The sequence below is a fragment of the Miniopterus natalensis genome, chromosome 8, assembly GCF_054644295.1.
Source record: "Miniopterus natalensis isolate mMinNat1 chromosome 8, mMinNat1.hap1, whole genome shotgun sequence".
NCBI lineage: Eukaryota > Metazoa > Chordata > Mammalia > Chiroptera > Miniopteridae > Miniopterus > Miniopterus natalensis.
Genome location: NC_142088.1, coordinates 82,245,602 through 82,260,445, shown reverse-complemented (window position 1 = coordinate 82,260,445; position 14,844 = coordinate 82,245,602). Strand labels below are relative to the sequence as shown.

General features: G+C 37.6%; 1 protein-coding gene across 1 annotated transcript in view; it reads left to right on the top strand.

Annotated features, from left to right (window-relative positions):
• The window catches only part of WDR33 (WD repeat domain 33), a 102,175-nt gene that overhangs the window by 42,878 nt on the left and 44,453 nt on the right, over positions 1-14,844 (top strand). Inside the window, exons 6-7 of the mRNA XM_016201703.2 lie at positions 95-246; positions 1,917-2,014. Coding sequence (XP_016057189.2) covers positions 95-246; positions 1,917-2,014 — 250 coding nt within the window. The remainder of the gene's footprint in view (positions 1-94; positions 247-1,916; positions 2,015-14,844) is intronic.

Genomic DNA, 14,844 nt, shown 5'->3' with positions numbered 1-14,844 from the left:
TAGACAAATCATTGTTGTGAGTTGATATATGCTCCTCTAAAGCCTTCCATCATATATTCTTGTATGTAATGTTACAAATGTTTTGTTTTCACAGGCTCACGATAGCCCAGTGAGGGCCATGACTTGGTCACATAATGACATGTGGATGTTGACAGCAGACCACGGAGGATACGTGAAATACTGGCAGTCGAACATGAACAACGTCAAGATGTTCCAGGCACATAAGGAGGCGATTAGAGAGGCCAGGTTTATACACAATATACCATTTTCTGTAGTCCCTATTGTCATGGTTAAATTATTCTCTAAGTGTATTCTGGGTGCAGAGATGCATGGGATTCCAGGAAACTTTCTGCACCCTATAAACACAATACTTTTCTTTGTTTTCACACATTCACCATTTTGCTGGCGCCTTTCTGAAGTAGTGTTGTCCTGGTATCTGCCTTTACAATATGTTAGAGATGTATTGTCTGCCGCATTTTGCACTGGTTTTCTCTTTTCATTTATGGTTAATAATGTGTATACGTTACTCCTTTTTATTACCTACTGTGTAAGACAAGAATATTTCATTCCAAATAAAGAATTCAGTCTTTAATTATACAACTGAATAAAATCTAAAGCCTACAGAAAACACTTTCATAGTTCACACAAAATACAAGAAAAAAGGCTTAAGTGAAGACCTGGTTGGCTTGGTTATGCCACGACTTCAAAGGAAAGTACAGTAGGTCTAAAAACTCTCACAAGTAACTCTGGATGTGGCAAACATTAATGGATTAATGAATGGGTTCTTCAAGCTTTGAAACTGTAAGCAGGTCATTGTCAAGAAGACTCTAGGACTTTTCTTCCAATTCACTGTTGATATCATCAGTTATGCAAATGTGTAATAAGTGCAGTTTAAAATATTTTCAGTGAGTTGTATATATTTGCGCATATCAATGAGATATGTACAGTAAAACTGGAAAAAGGAAGTTTCAGAAACCAGCCTGAAGAGTTGCTGCAGCCTCAGAATAAAGCTGAGCAGCATTCTCTGTGGCTGTGCCGCACACATGTGGTGAGAGGTGGACATCTTTATAGAATCATCATCCACTGCAGTCATTGTTTCTACTTTCAGAATCTTAACAAAAATTGGTGGATAAACATGCCTCTGCAAAGACTTTGCTATAGTGTCCTCCCCATACATTGAGTTTGCACAATTGGTCATTTCTTAGTCATAGGATTAAAAAATTCAAGGGAGTTCTTAGGGTTAGATGAGAAACTCTATGGTCTTCCACCACAGAGAGGAAAACATGGCTCTCTCCTTTGCAGCAGATTCTTGGGCTTTAAACACAAGTCTGAATGTCCCTATGTTAACATTTTCGTCAAAAGGTGCAACCTTCATGAGATAGCCTGCCAGGAAGAAGGTTTAAAAGTTTTCTGTAGACCTTTTAAACAAATGGGAGACATCATGTGTAGGAATATTTAGCAACCAGTCTTTAAAAAGCCTGCCCAGATTTTTTCAGTTTATCATTGTTCATGAAGTGTCTGAGGTAGAAGCTGATGCTAACTTTTGAGCAGTGTTCCTTTGTGATTTAAGATTGTCTACAGGAATATTGCAGAAATGGAATTCACTTAGTTTCTACACTTAGATTAGCTCCATGTTTTTCTGTTGGTACAACAGGAAATCCTGTCCTGTGGGGAACATGAAGAGCAGTAGTAGTATGGACGATCGGAAACTAAGAAGCAACTACTGTATTAAATTCTTGTTTTGGTGGGATGCGATGGTTAGGTGACAACATTCTCTTTAAGGCGCCTTCACGGGTGGATACTTCCCTCTTCTATTTATAAAGCAGCACAGCGTGTTTATTTTTCCCTGTCTGAGAAGCACAGATAATCTGTTAAATGCTGACTTCTTTCCCCTGCTGTGTGTCTTCATGTAACAGTTTCTCACCCACGGATAATAAATTTGCTACATGCTCTGATGACGGCACTGTTAGAATCTGGGACTTTCTTCGTTGCCATGAGGAAAGAATTCTCCGAGGTACGTGTACTAAAAGTACTCATTGGAATATTTAAATAGGAAGGCATTTGTGGTTAAATCACAGCACCACAATATTAGCTTACATCTCCATTCAGTTTTCTTCCATATACACTGTCTTAGGCTCTTTAAAGAACCTGAACTCTCACTTTGGTTCACAGTCATTTTGTAGATTTTTACTATTAACATCATCTTTGAATTCTTTGAGGTATAAATTAAATACAGGTGTTTCCCTTTGATCCCTTCCCCCCAGTTACTTGCTTATCTGTATGCATCTTTTAGGGCTTTTCCTGTCTGGTACCTAGGATACCTTTGTTCAACATGCTGACACTATAATTTTATTTAGATGTCTCACATTCTCCTGGCACTCTTTCTGCAATATGAATTAACTCGTGTGTCCATAGCTATACTTCTTAGTATTGCTATTTCTGAAAGCTGGTGGTTTTTCATTATATCATATTTGTAGTACATGGGCCATTTGTTACTAAATTTTGGAAGGTCCTTGTTTACTTTTATTGATTTCGTAGTTACAACCTAACATCTATTAATTACCCCATTTTACAAGAGAAGTCTGTATTTTCACTTGGAATAGCTTAGTTTTAGACTTCATAAAGTGGGTTGTTGAAGTGCTATCAGTACATGAACACCAGTGATGTGACTTGAGTGGTGTTAGAGGTAGGGAACTAACTTTGTGTTTTATATATGCAATATACACATTTAAACACAAACATTTACACTTCTAGCAAAATCTCATGAGTTTATTACTAACTAGGACGGTAGTTTTCTCAAGTGCTTAATTTGAACCCACACTGACTTAACCAGGAGTGCATTCTCCTTTGCACTCTTGATGTCAATGTGCCACAAAAGGAACAGCTTCCGTGGGTGTGGATGCCACAGGTATTGGGTGTCAAGAAATTACTATTCAGAGATTTCCCTTTTTGTTTAAGAGTCAGCAGAGTTGTCTTGGTTGAACTGTAAGTTTCTTACAACTTTTCAGAGCTTTATTTGCCGCATGTAGCATCAGTGCATTCTAGACAAGAAAATAAATGCTTTTGATATTTAACCCATATTTCAATACAGTATTTTTTAAAAATCACATTTGCTTAAACATTCCTGGCCTTACACATTTTATGTGGGTTCATCCATAGTCGTATGTGGCGACAGCTAGTTTAAGGATATAGTTCCTATCATAATGAAGGAGTGCACTTGCTATGAAGGTCATAATATTGTACAACTTCAGAACTGGATGTAGTCTCTGAAGTCATCAGGTTTGAGTTGTTTTATGGGTGAGTACTATGACCTGGAAGGCTTAAGTGACATGTTCAGTGTAAAATAAGTCCAGAGCTAGGACTAGAATCTTACCACTTGACTCCTAGCCTAATGCTGCACTGTTCTTCTTTCTTCTTTCTTCATTGTTAGTACAAGTCTTAGCTGTTCAACAGAAATAAGATAAACAACTTTTTCTAGGCTTTGAAAATTCTAAAAAATATAGAGGAAACAAAATTATTTATTAAAAGCAATTCTAAATTATCAAAAACAATTTTACAGTTGTCTAAGACTGTAATACCTAAAGTCAGATACAAAACTGCTGTGCAATTTGAATTTAAAAAAAAAGAAGAAAACCTGTTATTATATGGTAACATTTTTCAATCTCAAGTTCTAATGAAGTGCTATTCAACTTTGGCAATGAAACTATTTCTGAATAGCTCTTAACAACCTTTCCTCTAAAATTTAGAGTGTATATGAGATATTAAATAGCAGTTAAATAGTTTCAGATTTGAGTCCAGGTGAATTTGGATATAGTGAAGTGGATGTAGACTCATTTCCTGTTCTTCCTATCGCTTAAAAAATACCCCACTATTTTGTTTATATTGATTGGAGTATTGAATTTTGTTTTTTATGTGGGCACTCTTTTTATTTTAAGTTTTGACTATGGAAATTTCAGACATGCAGAAAAGTATAATGTACCTTCATGTTCTTATAGGATATATGTTCTAGTGTATTCATATTTTTCCCCTTTTTTTAAATAAAATAATTTTAGAGAGAGGAAGAGTAGGAGGGAGGAGGAGAGACAGAGAAAAAGAGACAGATGACAGAGAGTGATGTGAGAAAGAAATACCAATCAGTTCTCTCTGGAATGTGCCCCAACTGGGGATTGAACCCTCAACTTGAGTATGTGCCCTGACCGGGAATTGAACCCACCACCTTTCGATGTATGGGATAATGCTCCAGCCAACTGAGCCACACTGGCCAGGGCCATGTTTTGTGCTTTAAAAAGTATATATATTTTACTGTATATTTATGATTTTTTTCTTAGTATCTCAGTGAGTATATGGGATAAATATGACTGTTTTAAACCAAGTTAATTATACCACCCAAGTAGTGGTTTTAATATAATAGCAAGTCTGGTATAGTGAATAAGTTATTAGACTCCAAATACCCATTTTCTGTCATTCCTCATTTTTGTAACTTTTCTGAATATTAGAGATGATTATAAAATACTGAAATCAATGCTCTTATAATTTTTCTGTCTTTCACTTGGTGGGTTGGGGATCATGGGATGATGGAACTCCAGTTCACTAAGTCAAACAAATAGAGATAGGATCTTCCAACTTCTAAAATGTCAGTTGCCCTGTGTGAAAGTGGTGTGTTCATGTGTCCCACATACACTCTGCAACCTCAGGCAGGTAAGCACAGGTTAGTGCTGTACATTAGGCCCTTGCTTAGGATTAAGTATTAAGAAAATTCAAGAACATTTTTCATGTGGTCCAACTCTTCATTGTAAATATTATCTTTTCCACATCATTCCTCAATGTTGGCCTTCTATGGAGATGTTTTTAGTGATAATAGTATTCAGTGCTTTACATGCTTGCTTTTTCCTGCTTTACATAACTCTTCATTTTCAGAGAGTTCTTTCGTTCTACCAGGAATCTGCTTCTTTACAACTTGTCCTGCCTCTGGAACATGAAAAATTAAGTCTGTACTCTCTTGTCTATGGCACTTTTTGGAGTATTTGAAGACTGCTGTCGTGTGTTCTCAGTGTAGCCTTCCCGCTGTAAGCATGCACGGCTCCCTGTGCCTGGCAGAAGCTACGATACCATACTGTCAAATACAGAATTTGCAGTTGCTTTTTGGTGTCCTTTCTGAGATTTTTCTAAGGCTTCTTGGAAAAGGAAGAACTTACATAAGAAAAATCGGTATTTTTAAGGTTATGATGAACATAGTTCTGTTGTCAGGAGACTTGCTACTCAAAAGGTTTTGATGATTAGTCCATAGGTAGGGATAACAAACAGACACTTATAAAATTGAGTGTAGTGCAGCATTGAAAACTACCATGTGTATGTTCCCCCACAGCAAGTCAGTAGCACTCGTACCCGCGTACCCTTTTCTAGTGGGCTACAGCTCTCGGTGTGTGGACTTGGTTAAAGTAACATTTCAGCACCAGGAGTCAGGAACTTCTAGGTTACTGACATTTATGCATTTGACTCCAAGTGAAATAGACCTATTAAAATGGATTTATTTAATTAGTATATACTATATACACTACGTAGAAGTTTCTTTACAAGTTGTGACCCCTATTGTGCTGCTTAAAGTTCAGTAGGGAAGGTAGCATTTCACAAATTTCAGATGATGGAAAGTACCTGAGAAGAGTCATGATAGTGTTAGAAGTGTAGTTTTATCAGTGTAGAGTCAGAGTCAGAGCACTTAGGACCAGCTAAAATGTCAATGAGAAGGGTTGAAAAAATGGAATCAGTAAGAATACTGAAGTGAATTTCAGTAAAAGTCGTAATACTCTTAAAAAGAATTCAGGCTGCAAGTTTTGCATGCTTGAATCTTGTTTCACCTTCCTGATTTTAACAATAATAGCTGACACATTACACTTCCTTTGTATCAGGCATGTTCTAAGTATTTCATTTAACCTTTCTAATAACCCTATGAGATAAATACTTTCATCCACATTTTGCAAATAAGTGACCAAGGTAGGAAAAGTTAAGTAAACCTGCCCAAGGTCATATTTGAACCCAGGTTGCTTAGCTCCAGAGTTCATACTCTTAACCACTATGTTAAACTGCCTCTTTTATGTTTTAAAAGTAACAACAATAATGTTTTCCTGAGCTGTGATGACAGAATCGTAGAGTTTTTTGAAGATTAGAGGGGTGTGGGTACAGGGAACTCATTGAGGTACTCAAGTTTGTTTTACTATTCTTTTAAAAAACTATTTATAGAGGTTACATATTTTCAGTGTATAATATGTTTAGCAACAACAAAAAAATTGAATCACAATGAATTGTTCAAGCTGCAGATATGGGTTATAAGGTACATACTAGTGCCTGGCCGGCATGGCTCAGTGGTTGAGCGTCAACCTAGGATCCAGGAGATCATGGTTTGATTCCCAGTCAGGACACATGCCTGGGTTGCGGGCTCGATCTCCAGTAGGGGGCATGCAGGAGGCAGCCGATCAATGACTCTCTCATCATTGATGTTTCTCTCTTACCCTCTCCCTTCCTCTCTCTGAATCAATTAAAGCAGAAGATACATACCTGGGTTATATAAATAGAACATGGACATAAGGAGTTATACTGAGACTTACTCAGGAGGTGTAAGATCTGTTTTCAGTTTTTAAGTGTGGCACTCATGGAGAGGAAACAAACCCGCGAGTATATACCACTTAAGAAAAATAATATTATGAGTACTTTTGAGAAGTTCCTGTGTATTCCTTCCTGGTTGCATTTGACTCTGATTTTTAATAAACAAGACCAACCCTTCTGCAAAGTTTTTTTGGTTTAGCAGTGTGTTTTTGAATTGTGTGAAGACATGTTGACAGTGTCTTGAGTGTTTCAAAAGACTCTGATATTTTTTATTGGAAGTAATTTAACTTATTAAAGTAAAATTGACAAACCACGTACTTTATGATTTAAAGGACCTTAGTTGTTTTTTTCACAAAACATTCCACAGAATCCAGTTCTCCCCACGATGAAAAACAGACACCCGTCTTCCTTTGCAATAGCTGGTAGCAGAGTAGCTCCTTCTATAACAGAGTGTGTTTTAATATTAAAAGCACTTCAGGCACATCTTACTGAATTATCCAACCAACCATGTGGTTGCATTTTATATAGGAACACCTATTTTCTCTATCTGTGTTTCCTTATTTTGAGGAAGAGTGGATTTAGGGGTCTTTTCCCTCTGCTCTCCTGAAAAGACTGGACTGTGGTTGTTTCTCGGATATAAGTAACTACCTGAGTGTATTGTGAGAGGAAAGGGGACCTGCTATTTACTTCTGAGCACGTTATTTGAAGACAGTAAGGTCCTAAAATACTTTATGTGATGCATTAAGTTTCACAGGAGTTGTTTTAGATTTTTATACTTTGCTTTCATTGTTTTAAATATTGCACATACCATGGCAAAAACTTGTTGGAAAGAGATCTGTGGCTCTCTAGGGGATTGCGGAGCTTCATGTTGCTGCAGTCCTATCCAGGGTTTCACCTGAGGCGAGAGCAGTTCCCAGACACTTGTATATAAAGATTCCAGTTTTTTGACAATGACAAATTACTATGATTAAAAATGTAGGAAGCCAATTTTCAAAAAGAACCTTTGCATTTATTAAATATACTGTAGTTGCCTGCTTCAGTTAATTTTGACTGATGAGACTTAAATTTCCATTTGCTGATGATTTAGCTACCCTGTTATATTGTAGAGCTTCCCAGCTAATTAGGCCTTTGATAGTTTTTTAAGTTTAAATTCAGAGCTTTGGGAAGAGGTGATAAAATTAGGTAAGTATATAATAGGCTTTTGACTTGTTAGAAGGTAGGTATTTAATAATAAAGTATATGATTAAAATATGGTATAAAAAGAATTGTCAGTGGTTAAGTACCACAAAAGATACTATCTTGTTTTATTCACTTTTTAACTCACCTTTTTATGATATACCAAAAAACCATTTTAAAGTTTGATTTAAATCATTTCAGGAATTTCTGAGAAGCATCTACAGTGCTCTAATCACTTTAGTTATAAAGAGACCAGAATAAGAATTTCTGTTTGAAGGAAGAAATGTTAGTTTCTAGGTCATTTGTTGTTTTTTACAGATTGTTTCACAAAATAATCTTAATTTTTCCACAGTGCACTATAAAGTCTCTCAAAGCCCATTTGCTGAGACTTCTTTGTGTTTTTCCCCCTTAAATATATTTTAACCTCTTCTGTGGTTTTATTTTTATTTTTTTAAAATATGTCTTTATTGATTTCAGAGAGAGGAAGGGAGAGGAAGAGATAGAAATATCCATTATGAGAGTCACTGATCGGCTGCCTCCTGCACGCCCCCTGCTGGGGGTTGAGCCTGCAACCCCCGGCATGTGCCCTGATGGGGAATCAAACCTGTGACCTCTTGTTTCATGGGTCAGCGCTCAGCCACTTAGCCACAGTGGCCGGCCTGTACTTAGGTTTCAACCTCAATTCTAGAGTTGATAGACTGGTTTATGAGAGTTCATATAAAAACACTGGTGGGCTTTAGGTGATTAGTGTGAGTCCTTGAAGTGCCATGCCCTCCCTGGTTCAGTAAAAATGGATGTTTAGAATGAGGGCCCTTAGTTACTGAAGGGAAATGGTCAGTATAGGGAAGCGTCTGGAAGTCATGCGAAGAGTGAAGGGATGTGTAGCGCTCAGTGGATAAGGGGGGCTGAAGAGTCATTTGCAGACACTTAATGGACTTTGTGTGAACGTAGGGTTATGTTTATTGTATATAGGTCTAGAATATAGGGGTGGGGAGGATCTGGGACTTCATATTTGGATTTAATTATGAAAACTTGTTCCTGTAGGAAGAGAATGAGGCTGTTGTGAGAGCTGTTAGGCTTTCCTTTACTGAAACTTCATCGTTAGCTTGCCACCTGTGAGGGAGACTGTAGAAGACATTGCTTTTCCAGAGGGATGGTTTGATTTCATAATAATTAACCTAGATTAGATTGTCTGTTAACTATAATTTCATGTTGTAGGATAGACACAAAAGGGTTAAGTGGATGGGATATATCCCAGGAGGAAAATTGCCAACTTCTGCTCCAAATTATTTTGTTGTTGAGACAAAATATTAGCCCTATTGCTTGAAGTAGCCTCAAAACCACCTATTTTTAAACATTTATTCATACTTTTAAATTACATGCACATGCATATATATACACAGTAAAGTGCACAAATCTCAAGTGTGCAGTATGATGTACATTTACATAGTTACACACCCATGTAACTAATGAACTTTTAGATCAAGACACAGAATGTTTTCAATGCTCAAAAGATTTCTTCATGCCTCTTTCCAACCTAAGCCTTTTATTCAGTAGTTTAGACTTTCAATAGTATTTTTGTTAAATTAGTTTTTCTTTTTCTCTACTGTTCTTCAAGCTTATTTTGTTGTTTTATGCTTTCTATCATGTGTGTTCAGTAGAGCTGTCTTAATTTTCTTTTTTTGATTTGCCTCTGTCCTCTTTGGACAAAAAATGTTTTATATTTTTCTTTTTTGTTAATCCTGACTCAATATTTTTTGAATTGATTTTTTTTTTTTTTTTTTTTAGAGAGTAGAAGGGAGGGAAGGAGGAAAGGAGGGGGGGAGAGAGAGGCGGGGTGGGGGGTGGGAGAAACATCAAGAGAGGCACATTGATTGGTTGCCTCCTGCATACTCTCCATCTGTGGCTGGGGATTGAACCTGCAACCTAGGTTTGTGCCCTTGACTGGGAATTGAACCCATGACCCTCCAGTACACAAGTTGAAGCTCTCCACTGAGCCACACTGGCCAGGGCCATTTTTTTGTGATTAGCTTCATTTACTTGTTTTCTGCTACTAAAAGCAACACAAGTCAGTATGTCAAGAGATAGTATTGTATATTTTACAGTAATGGGCCCTGGAACCTAGGTGTTAGTCGCAGGTCTAGTCCTTAGCAGCCATGTGACATGGAGGCAAGTCACATCGCTGTGTCCGTGTCTGTATCTGAAGAAGGGGGATTAATAATAGTACTGACCTTACTGAGTGGCCTCGAGAGTTAAATGGGGTAATGCATGAGACGCACTCAACTAGGGCCTTAAAGAGCATTTGATTTTACCTATTATTATGTCATTTTCAAAGCTAATTTCAGAGCTGCTTTCATCTTGGCTATTAAAGGATAAAAATGGTTATTTTAGAAGTGCGTGTTACTTATTTAAATGTTTTCAGCCATTATCACTAGTAATTACTTCAGTACAGGTTTATATTTATAGGTAGTCCGTAAATATGACCACTTACTAAACAAAGTTGTCATAAATGTAAAAAATTTAGCACTTATAATTGGCCTTTTTAAGATCTTACATGTTTGGGCCTTATAAAAACCCTCTATCCCCACCCCATCAAACTGGCCAGCTGACAGCAGACTGGCTGGGTGTAAACTCTTCTCTCCCCAACGTCTCTCGTGGAATTTGTTGCAGAATGGGAGCTAAATCCTTACTAGGGTGTAGCACATATGGGCCCAACTGGTGAAGTGATTCTAAGAGCAAACAGGCCGGTATTAAAGGAGATGTTAGGAATTAAAGAGCATTGTAAGTTGAGTGATTTCTGAACTTAAATCCTGCTTCTTTCTTGATGTCATATAGTACTTTGCCCAGTTTTAATGTTCTTTTTGTAGGCCCTGGATATTAAATACTTCAAAAATTGGGTGTTATTAATATTTTACATATTTTTTGTAATGGTCAAATCAGATCTTTTAGTTTTCAGAAATTTATGTAAACTATTCCATTTACATCTACAAGTATATTATCCTGATTTTTGAGAACATTTTTAGTTTTACAGATTTAATGTTTTAATTTGCCATCCAAATGTACATTACCAAGAGCCTTTGGGTGAAAATAAGATGTTCATTAAAACAAAAACCTTTTAAGAGTATTTGTTAGGCTTTTTATTTGGTTTATTAAATACTAGCAGAGAAATCAGTAAATCAGCTACTATAAAATACTTTAAGTTATTGAATTAACTGTTTTAACTGTAGTTTTTTCCTTTCTGTTTTGGACCTCTGTAAGGAAAAAAATGTGCAAAAACATCTGCTGTCTTCCCACAGTGAGGAAATAAGATGATGACACAGTTCTGATTTAGGAACTAGAGAGTAGAGTGAAGCTGGTGAGATGATAGGTATTTGAAAGACTCAGAATGGTGGAGGAGAATTTCAGTCCTTTGGAGGCATGCCGAGGACAGATCATGTAAAGGATAAGGCGTGGCGCTGTTACTGAGGTCTAGACTGTAAAGAGAGCTTGGTCAGCATTGTGGATTTCCTTTATCATTATTTTGGAATCACATTGGAATTAAACATGTGCAATAAATCTGCATTTCTTTAAAAAATTTAGAAGAGATTTACAGAGGAGGTCACATTTACTCGAAAAGCTCAACCTTCTTATTGGATGACTTTTTAAAAATTATTGATTTATGGAGAGGAAGAAAGGGATAGAAAGAAGGAACATTGATGAGAGAGAAACAGCTCTCTCTCACGCTGCCTCCTGCACGCCCCCCACTGGGATCAAGCCCGGAACCTGGAATCGAACCGTGACCTCCATGTTCCTGAGTCGATGCTCGATCACCGTGCTACACTGGCCGGCTTATTGGATTGCTTTCAATACCCTAATACAAAATCAGGTGAAAGGAAATAAACCTATAAATGTAATGTATGAATATTGAGCTCCTTTTTCCCTAAAATATCTCTTAATACCTCACTCATCACATGGACTCAGGGTGACCTCAAACCTCCTGTCCCTCCTGTAGGTTACACAGACTGACTTGTATAGTACATATTGTCTGAATAAGTTTTTAAATATTTTTTTAAAAAAGGGTTCTCGTGGTTATGCTGAAGTCATGCTTTTTGATGCATGGTGGAGAAGGTGAGCTGAGAGTTGCTCCTCCTACTCCTTGAGTAACCAGTTTTCATGGCCCACAAAAGAAGTGGTGATGTGTGTCTAACGGGAGATCAGGTTGTCACACAAAATAGAGGGCAGTGGTAGTGAAAACCTGTTCTCTCAACCAAGCTTCCACACAGGCAGGTTCCTAAGTAATGATGTGCCTTTGAAGACAGTGACCTTCGTGTTTGGGATCTCAGAATAAAGCTCCAAACATACATCTCCCAGGGCCAGGAAGGACAGAGTATGCACTTGGGAAATTGGCATAAGCTTTCCCTGTGCCCTCACCCCTTTACATTAAAATCTTCCAGTTTTGCCCTGGCCAGTTTGGCTCAGCAGTTAGAACGTTGTCCTGTGGACTGAAGGATCCTGGGTTCGATTCCCGCCAATGGCACGTACCTCTGTCGCAGGCTCCATCCCCCACTCAGGTCTTGGTGCGTGCGGGAGGCAACCAATCTGCCTCTCTCACATCGATGTTTATTTCCCTCTCTCTTCCACTCTCTCTGAAAGCAATGGAAAAAATATCCTCAGGTGAGGATTAATTTAAAAAAAAATCCAGTTTTATCTGGAAAGTAGGTGATGGGTGGTTTTTTGTTTTTTTTTGAAAGGTTACTTTAAAAGCTGATTTTATAGTTTACAATTAAAAAGGTATTTCTACCTTTTGCTTGGGGCAGAGAGGGGCTTTTTATTACTCCCCTCAGATTCTTGAAGACTTCCAGTTTTTAACTTTTGTGTTAAACATATATAATTATGAACAGATTAGTTTTAAAATATTTTTTTGACAAAATGCTCATTTTACTGTCTACAGTAGATTTGTCTGTTACAGAAATGTGTTGTGTCTAAATTGGCCTTCTTGTTTTTCTCCCTTTGTCTGGATGTGATCAATATTACAAAAATGACATCGAGCTTTATTTATTTTTTAATTTTTAATTTTAATTTTTTAAAAAATATATCTTTATTGATTTCAGAGAGAGGAAAAAAGAGGGAGAGAGATAGAAACATCAATGATGAGAGAGTCATTGATTGAGCCCACAACCCGGGCATGTGCCCTGACCAGGAATCGAACCCTGATCGCCTGGATCCTAGGTCGAAGCTCAGCCGCTGAGCCACACCTGGCCGGGCGACATTGAGCTTTAAAGTGGGAGACTTTGCACATTAAACCAAGTCTTTCCGTGACAGAGTATATGTGAAAATTTTCCTTCATTTTCTTCTTACAACTAACCTATTCAGATTTTCCAATAGTTACAGTAAGCACTGTTGTTTAAAAAAAACAAAAAACCCTCTTCTACCTTTTCCTTATACCTTTGGTTTTATTATTATTGGGTATTTTCCTGAAGTTTTCGTTTTAAAATCCTTGTGAATCTAGTGTAGCCCAGACACTTGAGCACATCGCCAGTGAAAGTGACTCCTGATGAACTCTTGCTCAGTCTACTCAGCTTGGCCAGAGAGATCTTTTTTTTTAAATAGATAATTTTTTTAAATTCTCATCTGAGAGCACGCTTAGAAAAAGGGTGAGAGGGAGAGAAATGCTTTTTACTTTATCTGAATTTTCATGTTTTAAGTACGGTCTTGACCTTGAATGAAAAATGGCATATGTCTTACTCCAGAGTCACTCCCAGCCGCCCTCCTCATGGACTGTGAGGTGTGTGTTAATACATCGTGCATCAGAGTCACCTTGTAACCCTAGGACATTCAGTCTTAGTCTTACTCCACAGTTAGTATTCACAAGGGTCAGCACCCTTCAGGCAAAGACCACCAGGAACACACTTTCAGTTGAACAGTTTCCATTTATTACTCGTAGGAAAGAACACAGATCATGGGGAACCATGGGGTGTCTCAGGAAGAGTAGGTTCTAAAGCTTGTGTTACAGGACTTGGGCTTTGGGTAAGGTGAGGGTTCAAGGAAGAAAGAGCTGTCACTGACTTAGCATAAAAGTGCTCTTTGGTATTTTGTGAGCTGTGCCGTGACCTTGTTTTTGTCTTCTGCATGGTCTCAGGATGACTTAATTTGATATAGCTGTTTAGTGAGATTGTCCAACAGGAGAGCAAAATGTAAAAGTTCAGCTGTAAGTGTCAAATCGGTTTTTCATACATAATAATTGAGGCTTAGCTGTGAGCATCAAATTAGTTCTCAGAGGTCAAGGGCTGGTCCGTCCCCCCCCCCCCCCCCCCCGTAAAAGTATTTAAATTCAACTGGCTTCTTACCATGTAGGGACCTGCCGAGGCGGCCAGGGTTTAGAAGTGGTGACATAGGGCATGCCACTGGAACCACCAGCAGTCACACTTATAGAGCAGGCAGTTGGGAAACATGTTACACACACGTTTTCAACTGACTGGCAGTAGTTTGTGGGTAAAATATGAACATGTTCTTTTTAAGAAACAAGATGATTGAGTTTTCCTGCATTAATCTCTCTGGAGGAGCCTGGGGTTTACTCCACTAAATTTACTGTCCAGGAATTAGTTTTTAGTGCTTCAGGAGTTATTTTTACATCTGGGAAGAGTCAGCTGTTCATTTTCTTTAATGTTTATTTTAATACAAAGCAGTAAATACCAAAGGGATTTTTAGTTTTTAATACTTATGAACTGTTACATACCTTACAATTAAAAATTATAATTGTAAAATTCCTTATGAACTGTCAGGTTGACCTGAGGCAAAAGGACCATGTTTTCACAGCTGCATTCCAGCTTAGGTGCATACATCAACGATCACAGAAAGGAAATTTGTATTCATTTCATTTATTCAAATAATTTCTGTGTGCTATGTGCCGGATAGGGGCCTGGCCTTGGGTGTGGTGGACGGGGTCAGTCATTCCTTTCCTCATGAGCAGTACAAGGGATTGTATTATAGTACATAGAAGAATATCTGTGATTCATGAGGTAGTTTTTATAGTTTTGTTGCTTTAAAATTGGTAACTTTTTAATTTATTGTTTTGTTAATCAAAAAAAT